At 43.2% G+C, this 20,105-nt stretch overlaps 3 protein-coding genes across 5 annotated transcripts; 2 read left to right on the forward strand and 1 right to left on the reverse strand.

The window, feature by feature from the left end:
- Positions 1–91: 91 nt before the first annotated feature.
- LOC6537718 (alpha-protein kinase 1) lies at positions 92–1,391 on the reverse strand. The gene is made up of 3 exons (XM_002098227.3): positions 1,005–1,391; positions 386–898; positions 92–316 (listed from the first exon to the last, which is right to left on the reverse strand). Exons 1-3 carry the CDS (start codon positions 1,088–1,090, stop codon positions 133–135), a joined length of 783 nt encoding a protein of 260 aa, XP_002098263.1. The 5' UTR covers positions 1,091–1,391; the 3' UTR covers positions 92–132.
- Positions 1,392–11,275: 9,884 nt separating this feature from the next.
- Positions 11,276–15,675, forward strand: LOC6537719 (farnesol dehydrogenase). 2 transcript variants are annotated; one of them, XM_039375975.2, is made up of 6 exons: positions 11,276–11,508; positions 11,570–11,735; positions 11,789–11,915; positions 14,905–15,040; positions 15,170–15,383; positions 15,567–15,675. In XM_039375975.2, exons 1-5 carry the CDS (start codon positions 11,368–11,370, stop codon positions 15,344–15,346), a joined length of 747 nt encoding a protein of 248 aa, XP_039231909.1. In that variant the 5' UTR covers positions 11,276–11,367; the 3' UTR covers positions 15,347–15,383; positions 15,567–15,675. The 2 variants fall into 2 exon arrangements, with proteins under 2 accessions (XP_039231909.1, XP_002098264.1); XM_002098228.4 differs by having other exon boundaries at positions 15,170–15,593.
- Positions 15,676–15,899: 224 nt separating this feature from the next.
- Positions 15,900–20,043, forward strand: LOC6537720 (GTP-binding protein SAR1b). 2 transcript variants are annotated; one of them, XM_015192985.3, is made up of 6 exons: positions 15,900–15,987; positions 16,802–16,942; positions 17,608–17,727; positions 17,801–17,866; positions 18,788–19,023; positions 19,094–20,043. In XM_015192985.3, exons 2-6 carry the CDS (start codon positions 16,900–16,902, stop codon positions 19,208–19,210), a joined length of 582 nt encoding a protein of 193 aa, XP_015048471.1. In that variant the 5' UTR covers positions 15,900–15,987; positions 16,802–16,899; the 3' UTR covers positions 19,211–20,043. The 2 variants fall into 2 exon arrangements, with proteins under 2 accessions (XP_015048471.1, XP_002098265.1); XM_002098229.4 differs by lacking the exon at positions 15,900–15,987 and adding an exon at positions 16,018–16,036.
- Positions 20,044–20,105: the final 62 nt, after the last annotated feature.

The following is a 20,105-nucleotide window of genomic DNA, read 5'->3' on the forward strand; positions in this document are numbered from 1 at the left end:
ACACACACACCCGCACACCCACATGCACGGCCACCAATACACCCATGCGATCGGCCGGCCCAAAAGTATGCAACACTTGCCCGCCTCTCTATGCGCATCTTTATTAATTATGCCAGCGATTTAATTAAAAACTTAACCAGCTGTCGCCTTGAGCGCCGTGGCACTGAGCAAGGGGATCGTCTTCTGGCCACCCGCAGGAGGCGGACACAGCGCAGTGGGCGTGGCAGTGAGGCTGCTGGCAGCAGCGGCAATTTCCGATGGATTGCTGCTGAGTTGGCAACTTGCTGGCGCTGCAGTTGCCGCAGACGGGGATGGGCTAATTAAAATGCATTGTTTAATGCAAATAATGGATTATATAAGTTGGTAGTTTTCAGTGTTTACTTACGGCGGGTGGCTCTCGACTCGTGGCGCCCAAACGGCTGCTGCTGCTGGTGGCGCCTTAACGACTTTTGGCCCGACTCCTTCATATTGTTGTGCCGTCTGAATTGGCTTTGGCTGGAGGCGCAGTTGCTGGCCTGGTTGTTCAGGTTGCACATTGACGCCATTGAACCCGGCCAATATTTGAGGTGGTTGACCCGCGCCATTTTCATAAACAAAAAAGTGTTGCCTCTGTTCTCGTTGCGGTTGATTTGTGGCCTGTTGTTGCTGCTGTTTTGGTTGCTGTTGCTGGTAGTGTTGCTGCTGCTTTTGCTGCTGTTGTGGGTAGAGTTGCTGCTGCTTTTGCTGCTGTTGTGGCTGCTGCCAATTTGGCACAGTTTGGCCGAGTAACTCGTGCAACAATGGCGCCAACGCTTCGCTGCCCGTGATTTGTTGCAGATGCTGCAGGAGCGCGGCTTGCTCAATCTTCTGTCCCTCCGCCCGATTGATGCTCAGAATGCTGCTGCCGGTGTTTTGGTGCCTGTAAGCAAATAGTTTGCTCAATAGATTGACCCGCTAACCACCACCACCCACCCACTGCCTGCCTCACGGGGCGAGATTCATCCCAGCACATCCACACGACCTACTTTGTCAGCGGCTGTGCAAATATTTGCGAACCAACTCCCAAACAAACCAGCGGCAAGTGGAGCAGAACCAGCCAATTTGAATACATATTTAAAGACTTATTAGTGCCAGAGACCTTCCACTCGAAGCTCCCGGCGAGAACTAACTCCGGCTAACTAACTTCACACATCAAATATTCTCCGATGCCATGGATTCTCATTAGGAGATGCTTGCCTTTGCCTTTGACTTTGCATTTGCCTTTGCCATGGCATTCGATTAGGTTTCTTGTTTTCGGGCATTAATTATTTTGGAGCTAATTATACATGCACATTAATATGCAAATATTATGAAGTGTGAACATTTTGATGTGCCCCATTGGTTTCGGTATGATAATTACCAGCTCGGCTTTACAGATCTCGATTGAGTGGATCCCAATTACTCGACTGAAAAAATATGACAAGTTAATTGGCTTAATAAAATAAAATATAAAGAATATAATGGTAACTAATCAGTAAACTAGAAAAATGTAGTAAGTAAATTACTTTTCATTTGCCAAAAGAGAATTATGTTTTATATTATAAGCACCCTTTCAGCTGATGTTAATGCCTACATAAGTTATATGATGATGCGATTCTCAACGTAAAGAGCTCTTAAACTCAAATCCATAAAACTACGCAGCTCAAACTGTTGCATTAACATACGAGGCATTTCAAAAAGCTGCCCATAAATCCGAGCTAAAATGTCAACCGTCTGGCAGTGGCTGTCAAACTGTAAAGTGGCCCTTGGCTTCAGCTCCCATTTTCCGCTCTCCCTGGATGTGTGGCAAAATGTTTTTCCATTAAATTACAATTCCCCATCTCGGCAATTCCCCTTCTCGGAATTTCCCCTCCCCTTCCTCCTCATCATCGGCGGCCTTCGTCGACCAGCAAAGTCATGAAATTTAGTGTTGGCGGCATAATTAGACCATCAATTGCGGAAAACTCATGACAGTCATGAATGGCCGACTGTGTGCATGTGTCTGTGTTGGTGCGCCGAAACCGCAGGGGCGGGGGGCGTGGCCCGGGGGCTAGGCACACTCTGGAATAAAGTAATATGTGCCCCAAGCATAAACTCATCAGAGTCGGAAAAGCTGACAGCGATGAGGACGGCAGCAGCGACAAGAGCAGTGCCCACATTACACGGTAAAAATAACTTAATTACATAGAAGTATCCATTAAACATTATTAAAATAGTTTATTAGATTAATGAAGTGTTTAACAACCTAAACCGATGATTAAATCATAGCTGCTAGAATTTTAAGAACTGCTCTTATTCTTGAGAGTACTAATTATTGTATAAAATTTGATATATTTTCTTCAGTGTTGCTCAAAAGCAGCAACAAAGGGCGCCCTGAATTTTCACGATGGACGGGACTGTTGCTCACAACAGAAACAACAACAACAACTGACAGGACTTCGGCAACGCTGGCCACAATAAAGTCGGAATGTAAAGCACAAATGCTACTTTGGTTGCTCATAAATATTCACTGGAATGTATTCGTTCTCCTCCGCATTTGGCCGTTGTCCTTGTGGCTTCGCTTTCATTTTCCATCGCTTTTCGGCCGAAAGGCGCAAAAGTGTGAAATGGCCGAGTGCGAGAGTGTTCATATATATTTTCTATTTTCTATTTTTATGACGATTTTTCGGTGACTGTTTTAGCCAGCCGAGTGTGAAAGTTAAGCACATAAATTACAGGCGAGCGCCGCCAGAGGAATTAAAAGCGCCGTGCAACGTGGCCGAAAAACCAGAAAACACTTAAAATATGGCAACAAGCGCTCACGCGGGGGAATCCCCCTCTTTGCAGCCGTACAGCAGAGGTAAGATAAATAGGATTCAAAATAGGCTTCCTTATGGTTTCTAAACAATTTAAGAAATTTAGTTAATATATTTATTTAAACTTGTAATCCTTGATTGCTACTGAGTAAGCACGTTCCAAATAAATTTATAAATATTTAAAGAAAATAACTTTTAAGCGCTCCTAGGCTGACAAACCCAACTGCTCGCATGTGTGTGAAGTGCGGCTCGCTGGCGCTTTTTAGTAAAATTACACGCTCTAATCCACAACTTTTGAGTGGGCCCACACCACCGAAAAGTGTGGAAAAAAAAAGAAAAGAGGGGCCAGAATCCAGAAAAACCCTCTGACGAGTAGGATCTCCCAGGGAGAGATGAAAGGCGACTGCCGAGGGCATCAAGGGCTGCAAGAATGCGCCAGACAGCGCCAAAGACCTAAACGCAAAACAAGCAAAGCTCGCACAAACTCAGCCTGAAAGTATGCAAAACATAATTCATGCTGATGGAATTGTATGCATGAATATATGAGGAGCGCCACCACCCCCTCCCCCAAAAATCCCAGACTCTAGTGCCCATAACCCTTGGGCTGGCTAAAAATCATATGCATCACGTGATTAAACGCGTCATGCATGAAAATGTAAAATATTGTGCAACCATATAGCTCACAGACAGCGAGGGGAAACCCCCTGTTGGGTTGACTGGCTGCCAGAAGTTAAAAAATACATATAAATATAAAAAAAAATGAAAAGGGAAAAGGGAAAAGGGGAAAAAATTAGACCCCCCGCACATCATGTTTACTTGACTTGACTGGCAGTCTGGTATCCGTGACCAAAGCAAACGAGAGCAAACAAAACGCCTCGGTTACAAATTTTTCACAATTTTTTCCAACTCCCTCCTCTCCCTCCTCCCTCCCGCCCCCTGGGCCAGGTTTAAATGGAGAGAAATGGCTGAGATGGAGCCGAATCTGAATCTGATGCTGAATCTGATGTTGAGGCTTCCGCTGACGGAGATGAATCTGGGCAGCACGTGCCCCAGACGCCGCCAGACATTGGCTTGAACTTGGCCATAACCAGACGTTGTTGCTATTTGTTCGCTGCCGCCCCCTTTTTGTTTTTGGCGGGCTGGGAAAGTGGGCGTGGCCCTCGACTGCAATGGCGAGTTCTTGCGGCTTTAATCGAGCTCTCAATGTTGGGTGAAGGTCAGAATCGTGGTCCAAAAGGAAAATGAATTAACAATTTAAATGCATAAGCTTTTTTGCAATCACACTTTTTTCCCTAATTAACTTTTTTATTGATGACAAAAAATATGTTTTTGACGCTGCAAAATGTATTTTTTCATAAATGAAATTTTATTTAAATTACATTCTGTTTTTGTGGACACGTGACATAAGCGCTTTGAGTTGTGCTAGTGGCCTATTTTAAGCATCACAAATGGGCTTTATAAAAAAACGTAAATAATATGGTATTACCTTAATCACCAATTTCCGCTTTGACATCCTTATTTAAATGAGTCAAATTTTTTTTGCATACCAAAACACTAAGCAGTTCATTTCCTATTGTATATATATAATTATTATATTATAACTTAACAACTTTATAAGCAGAACTCTGCACTTTAAGTTCACTTGCAATCCGCCAGCAACTTGCCATACAAATTATGCGCTCATTGCAATTGCGCTATTCTGTCTCTATTCCAACTGATTTCTACTCAGCCATATGGAAATGGAGCTTTGGATGCTGTGGAGCACATCCGCATATAAAAAAGGAGTTTAGCAACTTTGGCTGACTTTGTGGCATGACTGGGGGAATTTATTACTAGCACTTGGATATATGATTCAGGACTCAGGCGCCCGAAGCCCGGCGCACTTTTCGCGAATTATGTCAGTGAAAAATGCAGAAGTTTAACTACTTTTCAACGACCTTTACGCAATGTAGCCCCTGGAAGCGGAGAAAGCCAGGGAAAAGGGAAATGCGGTGAAAGCGGGCGCGAACTTTCTTCATTTGCTGCAGCACACTTTGTCGCAGTTGCCGCACTTGGCTTAGTTGATTATTTTAGTCGCCTCTTTGCTGCTCCTGCTGCAGCCTACAAAATGTGACAAATCCCCGCATTTCTTGCCCCATTCTCGTCTGACACATATTCGCTTTCTTTTTATATAGTATGTTTTTTGTCCGAGTTCGAGGCCCAGTTTTCCACAGCAGTGCGACCAAATTATTGCGGACACGTCGCACCCACTTGCAGATAGTAGAAAAGCGGGCCAACAAAAGCGAGTAAGTATTCCACTCAGAATGGCGCTTGTAGACAAGAAAATACCATTTAAATTTGAGATTTTTCCTAGATTGAAAAATAAAAGATTAAATTAAAATGTGCCAGATTTACACACATTTTAAATCCGTACGTTTTGCCTTTTTGATCATGCTTTCATAGTGTTTTATCTATTTTACCATTGGAATAGTAGTTTATATTGCTTTTTTGTTTTATTGATTTTCCGAATTTATTATTGGCAGTGAGTGTGGCAATATTTATGTTCTAGTTTTTATGGCATTTTATTATTTTGAGGCAGGCTGCAACCTGTGGCAAGCTGTCACATGCACTTAGCATACCCCTGTAACCTACAAATCGGACACTTTATATCATGCATACAAAGATGTGAAAAATACATGAGCGCTTGAGTGCAACTACTTGCGTATTAGAAGCAGCCACGCACAGCCAGTCTTCATTAGTGAGTCCATTGAAATTTAGCATTCCCAGGCAATGCAATGCGAGTGGGCAATGCATAGCATACTTTAAGAGCTCCTCCTTGGACAAAATGCCAGAGCTGTGGGAAAAAAGAAACTTTGCTTTGCTTTGCAGCAAATCAGCGAAAGCGCCAACAAACTATTAAAAACTTTCGCAACAAGAAAAAGTTGCAGGACGAAGATTGCTACTGCTCCTGTTCCTGTTCCTGGTGATGGCATCCATATCTGACGAGTGCCAAAAAGCAAAAGTTTGCACCGCCAGTGCTGCATACAATGTTTGTGCTGATTGCAGCACAGCAAATGGCTTTTGATTTCACAAATCAAAAGTTTCTTGTGCGCGCCGCACGTGATTTATGCCTGCGGCAGGAGCAAGTCCAGATTCACGAAATCTGCCAAGCTGCGGGATGCAGGACGAAGGATGCAGGACGCTGCTGGCTGTTGGACGACTGCTACTGGATGCAGTTGGAAGCTGGCGAGGATCGCCGGCGACATGCACGAGCGGCCAGCTGTAAAAACTTAGTCCTGTCCAGCTGCAGAGGAAAATTAAAGGAGCCCAGTGGAATTAGAAGGACACCAAAGAAAAACAATAGTTATTTATAGTTGCTATAGTATTTCTTTGTCAAATAATTACTTAAGCCAAAAGTAAATTGTAAAATATAGTTCAAATTAAATTGAAAAAATATGTAATTCATTCATTGAGCTACACTTTTTGTAACGTTTCTCTCTGTGCATCGAAAGAAATCCAACGAGCCATCCGGGGAAATATTCCAACTAAGTTGCCCATTTTGTTTGCTGCTTAATGCACATTTAGATTTCGCTCAAGGACCAAATGGCAGCTCATCAGGCAGCCCCAAAAAGTGGCAAGAACTCTCCCTAATGAAGGCGGCCTCCCACGAATCCCAAACACCTTGCTCTAATTGCCGGGCCAAGCTTGTGCCGCGCAATGAAAATAACACGGAAGACCTTATGGGGCAAGAACAGGTGAGAGTGCCGGTGTGTGGCATGTGGCAGGTGGCAATTCGCGTCTTAACGTCTGCAACTCATAAATAACATCAAATAATGGCACTGCACGCCGTTCTAGCCTGTTCGCTAATAAAGTGCCTGAGCACCGAAACAAGAACAGTCACTTGCAACAAACAACTAGCAACATCAGCGGCAACTAGCGGCACTTGCAACAACTGCCCCACCAGCGAGCAACTAGCAAACTGGCAAACGCATTCGCGTTGCAACTCGCCAGCTGGCACCCGCAGCCCCAAAAAAGTTTTGTGGTCGTGCATCCGCTTAGCGGTAAATGCAGCACAGTTAACTCTTTATGTTGGCGCCCATTACATGCGGAAGTTATGTCGAACTGAGCATACCCTGTAACTGATTTGTTAGGTTGTATGTCGTTTAAGGTTGATCTAGGCCTTAAATGTATGTGCTGAGACAACGAAAGTAGACTTATGTATATGTTGCAAGTCCAGTTTGTTTGTTCCATGCTTTTGTGCACCTTTTTGATTTTTATGTAATATTAGATTCTAGAATTCTTGGATTCTTAGCTCTAAACTCTAGTTCGACCTTTCAAGTTCCTGACCTTATTGCCCCATGAACTAGGCATACCCTGGATAACTTTCTACCCACTTATCAGGTGGCTGCGTTTGTTAGCCTGCCAACAAATTTAGGCTAATTAGTTGGACTTAAGCGCGGCTTATGTGCCGTCTAATGGTGCTTTCCCCTTCGGTTCCCTCAACTCTTTCGCCCTCAAATGGTAAGCACTCTGCTGGGCGGACGAGCATTTAATATATGTAATTGCAGTTGTTGTTCTTTCAGACCACAAAAAAAGGAAGAGAGCAAGCTATAGTCCAGTTTCCCGACTATCAGATACCCGTTACGCAGATAGTGTTAGTGCAAACTAGTAATTTAAGCATATTAATGATAGATTAATATTTTATATTATATATTAATGATACTTCATGCAGTCGGAAAGTCTTTCTTCTACATGTTTCATACTTTAAACGAAGCTATTATACCTTATCACGCCACAAGTAACAGGTATACAAATGCCCCAAAATGTTGGAAACAATTTTTCGGGGACCAACTCAAAAAATGTGGAATGGTCTACTGGCGAGACGGGGATAACACACAAGGCAAAATTGTCAGCAGACCGCAAAACATGCCAACATTAAGGCCACATTCTAGGCACTCACTCCAAATTTCGGCTCATCTGTTTTGCCGTGTCATTGAAGCGTAAATGAGACATTTGCGACGCTTGTTTAATTAAAATAAATTTCAATTTAATCAAAATTCGTTTGTCGACTGCGGAGGGGGGAAAGCGGTGAGCGGAGAGTGAACACCGTTGTGGAATTTCGCATTAAAATTGTTGGCATAGTTTTTAGGGGTCCGCAAAATGGATTCTGTGCCGTCATCGCCCCTGACAACTGTCGCTCGACGTGCTTCGAAATGCCAGCAAACTTTTGTAACTGCCTTTTGGTTAGCACCTCTGAACACCATACCCTCGATGTCACAGGTACAGGTGTCAATGTGGGCGTGGCACTTAATTAAATCATTGTGTCAAGCTTTGATTAATAGTCATATAACAAACATTTCGAGGATTGACGTCAGTCACTTTGGGCACAAGTCACTTTAAGTGTGAATGGAAAACATGGGTACGAATTTAGTTGACTGATATCTATGATGGTTTGAAGTTAAGATACACAAATCTATAGATAAAGGACTTAGGAATTATTCATTGTAACAAAGTACTTTAAATTAAGAGCGCCCTTTGTACAAACACAAAGTCTAGTTCTAATCACTTTTCACAGTCGATTTGCTGCAGTCCAACATTAAACCACTTTTCGCAGGCATACACATTTCAGCATATTCTACAAATTCCTTTTAAATGTTATTTATTTAAATAAGTGCTTGCCCAGCAGCCAAAAAAGTTGCTTGAATATACAGACTTTACAACTTTTATTTTACGTTTTTATTTTTATTTTTTTTGTTTTTTTTTTTGCACAAATGGAGGTGCGAGCGCATGAGGTAATTTAATTAAATGCTTTGGCTTGAAAGAAAAGTAGTTCTAATTTAATTGGACGTTTTGTTTGCACACGCCGCGAGTACTTTATACTTTTAACGCATTTGAACATGGCCATTGTTTCCATAAACAACTGTGGAATCTGTTTTTTTCATACGGTTTATAAGCCCACATGGCGAATGAGCGATATGCGTATAGTAAAAACGTAAGCGCTAATTGCCAAAAATGCTGGTAAATGCAATTTAAGTTTCGGCTCCGACAAATGTTATTGCAATTGAAAAAGGAACGAAACTGCAGTGGATGGAAAGTCCGTGGAGGCCATGAAAAATGCATATTTGGGTTTAACCGAAAAATAAACAAGGCCAGCGGGCGGGGGTACTGCTACTCCAGGGGGGTGTGGCAGGTCAGGCTACACATGTTTCCAGAGAAAACTCTTTTCCACACCCACAAACATCGTTGGTTGCTTTTTTGCATGCCACGGTGCGCTGAGCCGAAAAGTATGCAACAATAAATTCTGCCACGACGGGAGCTTTTCATTTATTTGAAACACCCGCCCGGAAAAACCACTTGCTCGCACTCCATTTTAGCACCCAAATACGGTGATGTACAAGTGGGCCAAAAAAGGAAATCAAATCGGGTGAGCTGTTGCCAAACTGAAAACAGTTTGTGCGCCAATTTTCTATCAATTTTCATTGGCATTATCAGCTGCAATACTTTCCAAAAAAAATCCAAGTTAATTTTGAGCTCAGAAAAAAATATAGTTGAGATTAATGATAGCTTTGTAGATTTCCTAATACTTTGCCTATAGATCTTGATTTCTTCAGATATAATATTCTTTCTAAATTATACAAAAGAAATGAGGACTACAAAAATGAAGTGTAATTTTTCCAAGTGAGCCAAAAGGGCACTTGAAGTGCCAGGAAAGTATTTGCATTGTACTTTTGAATGCAGACCAAAACGCCAGGCACTTTGATGACCCCACAGCCAAGACTGCAGCATCTCGTTCTGGCCACTTTCGGTTTATGGCCCATAAATTCCGTCGCCTTGCCGGGCGTTTTTCCCTCGGCTGCATTGCAATTGATTTGCATGGCTTGGCCGGCTGTTAGTTAACAGCCAGCACAACTGTACGACACAAATGGTAGGGAATTTATGGCCGGCCAATCGAAACAATTGCCTGACTTCTGGCCGATTGCAGCCATTGAGCCACAAAGGACTCATTCTCCTGCACCTGCATTTTATGGCTGTCAACTGCAACGTACACAAGCTACTGTCCCGTAGTCAAAAGTCCAGTCTAAGTGCATTTTTTGGGTGCATCTACAGTTGAGACTGACATGCAAATACTTTCCTTCCACTAGCCGAGATAAAGTTGATTTTTGATTTGCCAGCAGAGTCACTGAGCCATGGCCAAGAAGCCAGCCAAGTGGCATTTCCCCCCCACATCCACACCCACATCCACTTCCCCTTCTGGCCAAGCTGTTGTTTGGTAATTACAAAAATACGATAAGGCTCCGAGCAGCTCGTTCAACTGGAAAGCGAATTCGAATGCCTGGGCGAATATTCATGGCCTGCTGATGAATCTATCAAACTATAATGGAATATGTTATGCCAGATTATCGATAATGCATATTTTTGTATTTGCCGAAACGGCGATTTATTGCTGTATGCAATGGTTGCTAATATTTGAAAAGCAAAAACGGAATAAGAATTGCGTATGAATATTAGGTGAGAGGCTGATTTTACAGGCTTAAATGTATTTAGTTAAATACTTTTTAATTTGTAAAGTGTTTTGCCCTTTTCATTTCTAACACAACAATGTCTTAGTAACTACTAAGCCCAAAATCATCCTAAAATTCCAAAATAAATATTTTTGCCTCGTTGATAAGCACACAGGAATGAAACACTTTCATAAATAAAACACTACACAAACAAGTCTTAAGAGTATGCAAAACACCGAGTGATGGGAAAAGAGGTTTTCCACTGTTGCCAAGCCATTTTCCACCCACTCCGAGTGCTCGGTTTTGGTGAATAGAAATATGAAAATAATCCTCAAGTGTCAGCCCGAGAGATTAGTGACAACAAACCAAAGCCGCACAGCGAAATGAGATTTTTCATTTGGTATCAAATATCCGCTAAAACCGACCAGCAAAAACCAACCCAGGCAGACAAAAGAAAATGCATAAAAAAGATAGCTTAAGCTGGAAGTGAAATGCAAACGAGTGCAATGCTCCATGAACAGGAAAGGGAAAGGGAAAAGCGGAGGCTGAGGCTGAGGCACAAAGTGCAACTAGGCAAATGCAAACTACAAACTACAGTCGCACAATGCACAGTACGAATGGCACGACAGCCAGTAAATTGCAATCAATTAAATCCGACTTCAGCCAGAGCGACGCGTGCCCCATGATCCAAACCCAATGGCAAAAGGCGCCGACTATAAAAATAGAGAACTCACTTTAAGAGCCTTTGTCTTTAAATTCTTAAAGTCAATGAGGCATACTCGTAGATACCTAACTAGATCTCTGAACTTGTAGAGCACTAGATTATGCAAAAATTACTCTGAATATTTATATTTATATTGAATAATATATATTTTATCCAAAACCCCAGCTTTAACTGTACAATAATATTTAGAAGCAAGGCATTACTTATGTTTCCATGTTGACTAGACCCACTGTGCTGCGGTTGCAGCTGCGATAGATGTGGCACTGATCGCCATCAGCTTCCAACATCAGTTGTCACTGGCAATCGAAGCCCTAAGGTTATCATTGCTCAAACTGCGTACTGTCTTTTCAGATTTAGCACATCGCCGACCATGGAAAATAACTTCTACTGGCGCTACAAGGTGGCGGTGGTCACTGGAGCCTCCGTGGGGATTGGAGCTACCACAGCTGTGGAGTTGGCCAATGCCGGAATGGTAGTCGTGGGCCTAGCGCGTCGAGTGGAACTCATTGAGGTGCAGAGCACTGATAACTCATATACACCCATAATACTACCTTTTTTTGTACTTTAAATAGGCACTCAGGGCGCAAGTGACCGGCGAGGGAAAGATTTTTGCCCGGCAATGTGACCTCAATGATGAAGAGCAGTTGACCAGCGCTTTTAGCTGGATTCGTGAGAAATTCCAGGCCATTCATGTGCTCGTCTGCAACGCTGGCATCCTGAAGGCCAACTTCCTGAGCGGTGAGTGCAGCGTACAAAATCTGAATTACTGAGACTACAATCCCCCAACTCAGAGTCCCCCACCAAGGACATCAAGGAACTGTTCGACACGAATGTGGTGGCCACCGCCAGCTGCCTGCGGGAGGCACTGAAGCACATGGCTGCGGTCAAGGTTCGCGGCCACATTGTGGTCATGAACAGGTGAGTGTCGCCCATGGCCAGAAGTATAGTCTCCCTGAATTTCAAAAGGTTGAATGCAAAAGATATTCTATGTGCTCCCCATTAAGATTTTTCCAGTTTTTCTGTGACTTAAATCAGGAATCTGTAACATAACTTGGATTAAGTTCAATGACCAAGCTGCTTGCCTTTCCGACAGCAGCTCGACTTAGTGTTCCTTAATTAAAGCCAATTTCGTAGAAAGTGTTGCTGGCCAACGAAAAGGAGAGAGCCAGCAATTGAAAGCTATACTTGAAAGGATTGTCTATTGACTCGAGACAATTAGATAGAGCTACAAAATTAGCACAACTGCAAACACACACACACACACAAGAGGCAGAATTGGCTGTTTTTGGGGGTAATTGTTATCATTTCGGGAGCGCTGTTTACGCAGCTGAAATGGGAAAATTGGGCTTAAATCGAAATTAGTGCAGAGCCGGACAAAGGCAGTGTGCATACAGTGATGGAGTTGGAGGTAAATCATTTTCGTACATATTTGCTTTATAGTTTTGCTTGTGCTGCGCAAACAACTGACCAAAAGCTGCTGCCTTGCCTTGAGTGGCAAAATATTTGCCAAATTATGTCCTCTAGGCTCGTTGCTGTTGGGTGATGGATGGTAGATGGTGGGTGGTGGATAGTGGGTGGTAGATGGTGGGTGGTAGATGGTGGGCGGTTCAAGGGCGGGCTTAGACGAAGGGTTCGGCCAGCCGATCGGGGCTTAATGAAAGTGCAAACAATGCAGGCGGTCAGTCAATAGCCATGTTGTGCGGAGTTGGTCAGCTCAATGCATTTTGCATGCGAAAGGTTTTGCGCACAAAGGCGAAGGGTTCGAAGTGGTCGCCGCGTTATTTAAATTAAATTAAAAGCCATGCGGCAAACAAACAAGCACAACAGCGCAAACACTTATTGATATTTAAATGCTGAGCGCGGGGTGCGGGGGTGGTGGTGGGGGGGGTGGTGTTGCACGCATCGTGTTTTTGCGGTGCGGGTGGTGCATTAAAAGCTTTGCATGGCCAATGTGTTTGCCCCGAACAACAGCAACAACAGCAATAACAACAACTCAATTATTCAACATAATTAAGTATTTTGCATTAAGCCGAATGCGTATTGCATTTGCATTTGCATTTTGCATTCCTCCATTGGCAGTCGTCGATGTGATTTTTATTATTCGATGGAATCCAATGCGTACCGCATTTAAAATCAAAAATTTTGCGCATTAAGCCGCATGTTTGATTTGCGCTATGGCTTTAATTTCAAATTGCATTGATTTAATTTTAATGAAATTTACTTGAGTGCATACGCACACCCACCCAACCAGATAGCAATTATTGCCCATGAGCAAAAGGCAAAATTGAATAATTGCGTATACGCACTGTGGGTTGGCAGACTGGCCTGTTGTGCATACATACGTGAGTATCTGTGTGTGTGTGTGTGCGTTTGCTTTTTTCATGGCTGTAAAATCAGTCAGCATGCGGAAATGTTAAGGCAAATTCAACAAAGCCAACGTCAATCTTATTTATTGATTGGCTTTCAGTTTATGCAAAGATGCAAAGATGGCAATTCGATTCGTGCAGAAATCTGTGTGCGCAAAATAGATTGCAAGCGCCAAATGGGATTAATATGATATCTTAAACGAATTTGGTGACGTTTTATCATGGTGAAAAATGTTTAAATGTTTATTTCAGAATATAGATTTTTGTCAGTTTTGTATTTTTTAACTAGCTGCGTAAGCACACATAATATGAAACCTTTTCCTTAAGGAAGTCTTTACAAACCATTTCAATATGCCATTAAGTTAACTTCACATTCCCACCACATCGAAAAGTGCATCATCGAAGTGCATTAAAGACACACCGTAAATACGCATTTTCCGGAATTTTCATACGCATTTTTCCGGCATAATGAGCAACGGACACAAGCGTATTGTCCGCAATCGAATACAATTGAGCAAGGCGGACGGATAGGTGGGTAGGCGGTTTGGGGGGGTTGGGGGAAAGGGCAGTGAAAACTGCGACTTCGAACTTCGCAAACGTTAATTAATGAGAAAATGTATTTATTTGGCGGCGAGGCTGCGAGGCAAAGACAATCCCGTTCTGGTAACGTAGTCGAGGCGTTGCTAATGAGCATGTGACGTTTCGGGGGGCGTGTGTACGTGGGCGTGGCAGGTGGGCCAGGTGGGCTGAGTAGGGGCGGTCGTCCATATGCATTTCGCTTAATGTCAGTGCAATAATATTAAGACTTAATTAATTAAAAACTGCAAGAGTATGCCGGCCGCCCAGCATCTGCAGCAACGCTGGCAATTGTTTGCATTTAATGCCCCAGGCTCACAGCCATAAGTACCACCCCATGCTCCTCTAAATGCACTCGAAAAAACGCGCAACTACTTCAGTGAATGCGCTCATAAAAATATCGATTCATTTATATAAACATAGGAGTATGAACTGTGCAAGTCATAGGCAACTTATACTTCTATTGCATGTGTAGTAAACTTTAATAATTATTTTGTTGAAGCATTCATGCATTTGTGTCCAGTGTGGGCGTAAAATTAAAAGAAGTTTACGCAATGTTTGCATAAAATGCACAGCGACATATGCAGGCAGGTGGATGCAGAAAACTGTGAACTGAAAACTGTGAACTGAAAAAGGACGTGGGTGGACATTCATGCATCCGCATCCTCATACGCATACATTCTTTGAGGCATGCAAAGTGGGTTTTCCGTGGGCGATGGAAACTCCGTTGGTCCCGTCAGCTGCTGACCGTCATTTTCCGTAGGTGTTCGACGGCGACTTGTTTTTTGTTGCCGTTTTAAGTGCTTGAAATCCGTTGTGTTGACTTTATTTACCCACGCACACCCGCCGTTTGTGACCCCGCTCTGTCTTTATTTTCCATTCCCGCCACACCACCATTACTTGCCATGCCTCCTCCTCCGCCTGCTGCTCCTACGGACATGTGTATGGACAACATTTGACAACAGCGTGCTTGGCCATCGGATTCCGGAAGTGCCGGTGCCCTTATTCAGCGTTTATCCGGCCACGAAGCATGCAATTACGGCCCTCTGCCAAACGGTGCGCCAGGAAATACATTTTCTCAAATTAAATATTAAATTAACGGTAAGTTAAATGCAGTGCATACATGGCGCCTCATCCTCCGTCTTAATCCGCGGGAAATGCGGCAAACATGACGCGTCTGGTCATTGGTTACCCTCTCCACACTTTTACACTTTTATCCCTCCACTGCAGAGCATCTGCCCGGGCATGGTGGACACGGATTTCCTTAGTGTTTACTCGCAGGCGGTGGCCGAGCTGCCCAAACTGCAGGCAAGTGATGTGGCCAAGGCGGTCTTGTATGCGCTGAACACTCCCGATGGCGTCCAGGTGGAGGACATCATCCTGCAGCAGATGCGGAAGGTCGATTGAACTTCAGCTCAACTACAATGTAATGTTACTACATTTGTATATGTTCTGAAATTAGAGAACCAAAGTGCACATTTTCATATATGCCTATATACAAAATTACATTTCAAGCAACTGATAATTAGATTTGTACTTTGTTTTTTACTTATAAAGTAAGATCGCTAAGATGTTATTGAATTTTTACCGTATATACTTAAATATTAAAAAAAGATTATACCATTGCAATACATTGATAATTGCACTTTTAAAATGTTTTTTTATACTTACTTAGTTGTTTTATATTCGCTAAGATGTTAATTTGTACAATCAATAAAAATTTAAATGCGTGTAAATAGTTTTGGCAACATTATGAGCATTCCTTTTATACAAATTTCAATTTAAATTGCCCGCGCTTTTAGTCGAGATGCCACTTGGCGACAAGGTTACCAGACTGCATCAAAAGACCAGGGCTGTACAGCTATGGTTAGCGAGTACACCATCCACCATTGAAGGGGCGCGCACCGCTTCTAGCAAAGTTACCCACTAAAACATCGATAACCTCTGACAAGTGCGAAACAGTCATCGATTTTTCGCAGCATTAGCTTATTGGTCACACTGGGGCTTATGATTAAAAAAAACTGAACTGACTCCAATAAAAACGTGAGGTAGAAAAAGCGAATTAAGTTGATAATTGATACACACAGCAGCCGCACGGTAACCAGCGGCCAACACCGATCCAAACGCGCGACAACAACAGCAATTGCATACGCAAAAGCCCCCATCAATCGCAAGTTGCCCGCAGCAGCGGGCTCTAAAATTCCGAAATGCGTCCACGTAGTGCAAAATCCGAATCCGAATCCCAAACCGATTTCGATTCCGAATCGGGATGTCCGGATGTCTGGGCCTTCTTTTGTGCCCTTTTCGAGGGTGCGGCTGTGATCGGCGTGAACCTGCCGTCCAAAGTGTGATTACGAAATGTGCTCCAAAGGCGAAATGATATTATAAAGTATAATATAATGCGTGTTACCACGTAGTTGCACACAGACAGGCACACACGCGCACACACACTCGCACATCCAGTGGCACACACACAGAGAGACAGACAGTGAGAGAGTGAGCGAGCGAGAGGGAGAGGAATAGAGAAAGAAAGAAAGTGTTGCCCAGTTGACAAAGAACAGGTTTTAACCTAATTAACTGAATAATAGCCCGAATAATTCGCCGCCAGAAGGAAGCGTTTTCCGCAAGGTCCCCGCCGCTCAACTGTGTGTATGTTTGTGTGCGTGCGTGAGCGTGTGTATGTGTGTCAAGGTTCCGGAAGTTGAGCCGCCGTAGAATTGATTTCCTATTGGCCAAGCCGCTGTTGCTGTTGCTATTGTTGTTGTTGTTGTCGCCTTTGTTGTTTTTGTGGCTGGACATTGAACTTGAGTCGAAATGCGCACTAACCCATTATCCCATGCATATATCTTTTCGATCCGGCAGCCGTCTAGCCCAGCAGCTCTCTTCCCCCCACAAAAACACACACAAGCCGCTTTCTGGAGCCACTCACCCGCAACCGATAGCCACAAGAAACCATCAGGATGTTCATCTGGGACTGGTTCACCGGAGTGCTTGGATACCTGGGTAAGCATCTCTGACATTGTGCCTTGGGACGGCGTTTCTTGAGCAAGTGCCAACAAGGCAGCCGCCGCACCAAAGAAACCCCAAACTCGACGGCTGTACAGCGGAGGTCACAATGATAGCGATTATCTCGAGATCTAGAGGTTGAATTGTGTTTATAGGCAAAGGGCTGGCATGACTTAGTATCACTTTCCATTGGGGTTCTCGTATCACAACAAGTGCGCGTTAAATATGCATTACTATTAGGTACGTGCATAAAATACACTTTTAATTGACTGCCATGTACTTTTGCCTCAATTCTTTAAACATACATATTTGGGGGTTTTCCGGGGTCTAGATAGCTAAACTTATGTTTGCTTTGTAATGCTGAAAGTTATATTTATTCCACACCTAAGTACTGACATTATGTGTGGTATACAGTGCACACCAAACTGCTAGCACATATATCACGTTTTATAGGCGTATCTATTTCTTAGCTTCATCTTTAATCAGGCCAATAGCTTATAGTTAGCCCGAAGTCTCAGAGCTATTGTCTTGACCTCCAATGTATATGTGGCTGTCTGTGGCTGCGCAAACACAAGTGATCCGTCACTAGTGTTAGTTTAGCTGCGTATATTAATTGGTGACGCTCGAGTCAAAGGCTATTCAACACGCTCTCCTCGTTTCAGGTCTGTGGAAAAAGTCTGGCAAATTATTGTTCCTGGGCCTGGATAATGCTGGCAAAACCACACTCTTGCATATGCTCAAAGATGATAAGCTGGCGCAGCATGTGCCCACACTGCATCCAAGTGAGTCTGCTCCTCCCTTCCTGGACGGAATTCGTTGTGTAACTTGAACCAATTAACCAATTATCGCTTGCAGCATCCGAGGAGCTGTCCATCGGCAACATGCGCTTCACTACATTCGACTTGGGTGGCCACACTCAGGGTAAGTGCCTAATCTTGACCAGAGCTCAGGGGAATGTGCATCCAAATCGTAGCTATTTTCCGTACGTGCCCACGACTAAATATAGACCAGTATGCAAATATCGCAGGGCGCAGCGAGCAAAACCGCCAGATCCACGACAATCAGCATGAAATATAGCGCATCAGGTCACCCATACAGCCAGTGGGTCTTACACTCGTAGCATTTGTTGCGTTCAATCAGCGCCACACACTCGAACGAAGCCCATCCAAGCAATGCCACTACAGTGGTCCCAGGCGGTTCAACTTCGATATTGCGACCTTTGAATATTAGAGAATGTAACCCATTACATCACTTATATAGAATCACTTATAAGTTTGGCATGCACCCAGTTTCTTTTTTAATGGCCGTAATATATGTGAAAGAACACTATCTCCCAACCCACTGTGCACGTATAGGCGACATATTTATTATTAATATTACGAAGGCAAACATTCTATATGTAGATAACAAACAGCAAGAGCACATCAGTGTGCTCGAAAAACTCGCACACAGGCAGTTAATATATTTGTATAAATATGAACATTATGAAAAGTGGTCAAACATCGTGAAATGGCTTGTAGAGTCCAGTTGTTTTGATAAAGAAGCTCTAGCACTTCGTTATAAGTGCAGCTCGTCATCGTGACGATTGTTTTCGCTTCGGAACTAGGCATATACTTAAGTAGAAAGGTTCTCAGCGACAGAAAGATATCAGATTTGTGCCTGATATCAGTGACTCGCGTTTTGTTATTCCAGCGATGTTATATAAGTTACAGATTGTTGGTCGCAGACAGCAACTACTGAGGTACCCTTACAAATCTTGACTAAATCAGAGCCTTTACCTTTTGTGATAAGCGCTGCTGTTGTATTTATTATCATATTTACGTCCCTCTTTTACTTTTGCAGCACGACGTGTCTGGAAGGACTACTTCCCCGCCGTGGATGCCATCGTTTTCTTAATAGACGCCTGGGATCGTGGCCGCTTCCAGGAGAGCAAAAACGAGCTGGATTCGCTGCTCACGGATGAGGCGCTGTCCAACTGCCCCGTGCTCATATTGGGCAACAAAATCGATAAGCCCGGCGCGGCCAGCGAGGATGAGCTGAGAAACGTGTTTGGACTGTATCAGCTAACAACCGGCAAGGTGAGCTCAGTCACAGCCCCCTTCCTCCGGCTTGCCATTTAACTAAATGATATCCGTTTGGTTTTTTCAGGGCAAAGTTGCACGCGCCGATTTGCCCGGCCGTCCTCTGGAATTGTTCATGTGCTCCGTGCTGAAGCGACAGGGCTACGGCGAGGGTTTCCGTTGGTTAGCGCAGTATATCGATTAAGTCAGAATTAACAACCACCAACACCACCACCACCAGCACCATATTTCAAGAACACCACTCAACTCTCAAACCGAAAACTTGGCTACAAAATTTCCAAAAGAAAAGAAAATTCGACCACAGAAACAAAACCGGTGGGATATGAACCCAGACGAATTCAAAACGTCAGACCTTAAGCAAAACGAAGCTGCGTGCGCAATTTCTAATTTATACAAAACAAATATTTCATAATAATAAAAACGAGAAAACCATACAATGTACATCTGTAATTAAACGACGCCGTTTAATCCAGCCACACACAATCGCGGGAAAAAAGAAGACACAACACAAAACAAAACAACATGAAAGTGCAAAAAACTTTTCTATCTGGAACATCGGGATAAATTATAAGGATTGTAAGGAGCTGAAGGATGCAAGGAGTGCGAGTGCGCAAGGGAAACTTTTAATAATAATTATGAATAACAAATTATAGCAAATTAAAGGTGATTTATTTAAGAGCATGTGCTTTCAACGACGCTGTTCCGCGAATAAACTGTAGCTACCTACCTTTATTTCAAGTTTATGAATTGTACATGTCGCTATTGATTTCCTTTATAGTTTACTTTGGCCGCCCAACATTATATACGACTACACCCCAATTAAGTTCCATCGAGCGCGTTTCCACCTCCGATAATGGTACACTTTAGTTTAGCTAAAATTTATAAGTTGCATGTCATCGATGTACTTTGTTTCATTTTATACAATACGAAAGGGAAAGCAATTTATATAAAATCGCATTTTTGTTTGCAAACAGAATTCTAAATAAAACGGAGAAAAGTAATTTTGTAAAATACGAATGGTCGACTGTTGTTTTGTTTGGCTTTGGGATTGAAAGTGCTCAGCTTAAATGAAACCCAGC

The sequence above is a fragment of the Drosophila yakuba genome, chromosome 3R, assembly GCF_016746365.2.
Source record: "Drosophila yakuba strain Tai18E2 chromosome 3R, Prin_Dyak_Tai18E2_2.1, whole genome shotgun sequence".
NCBI classification, from domain to species: domain Eukaryota; kingdom Metazoa; phylum Arthropoda; class Insecta; order Diptera; family Drosophilidae; genus Drosophila; species Drosophila yakuba.

Excerpts from the sequence above, each read along its gene's own strand:
- LOC6537718 (XM_002098227.3), bottom strand. The coding sequence starts at position 1,090 with ATGTATTCAAATTGGCTGGTTCTGCTCCACTTGCCGCTGGTTTGTTTG. Across the intron at positions 899-1,004 it reads TTTGCACAGCCGCTGACAAA|GCACCAAAACACCGGCAGCA; the intron begins GTAGGTCGTGTG and ends ATTTGCTTACAG. Across the intron at positions 317-385 it reads CGAGTCGAGAGCCACCCGCC|CCCATCCCCGTCTGCGGCAA; the intron begins GTAAGTAAACAC and ends CATTTTAATTAG.
- LOC6537719 (XM_039375975.2), top strand. The coding sequence starts at position 11,368 with ATGGAAAATAACTTCTACTGGCGCTACAAGGTGGCGGTGGTCACTGGA. Across the intron at positions 11,509-11,569 it reads GTCGAGTGGAACTCATTGAG|GCACTCAGGGCGCAAGTGAC; the intron begins GTGCAGAGCACT and ends TACTTTAAATAG. Across the intron at positions 11,916-14,904 it reads CACATTGTGGTCATGAACAG|CGTGCTTGGCCATCGGATTC; the intron begins GTGAGTGTCGCC and ends ATTTGACAACAG.
- LOC6537720 (XM_015192985.3), top strand. The coding sequence starts at position 16,900 with ATGTTCATCTGGGACTGGTTCACCGGAGTGCTTGGATACCTGG. Across the intron at positions 16,943-17,607 it reads CGGAGTGCTTGGATACCTGG|GTCTGTGGAAAAAGTCTGGC; the intron begins GTAAGCATCTCT and ends TCCTCGTTTCAG. Across the intron at positions 17,867-18,787 it reads CTTGGGTGGCCACACTCAGG|CACGACGTGTCTGGAAGGAC; the intron begins GTAAGTGCCTAA and ends TTACTTTTGCAG.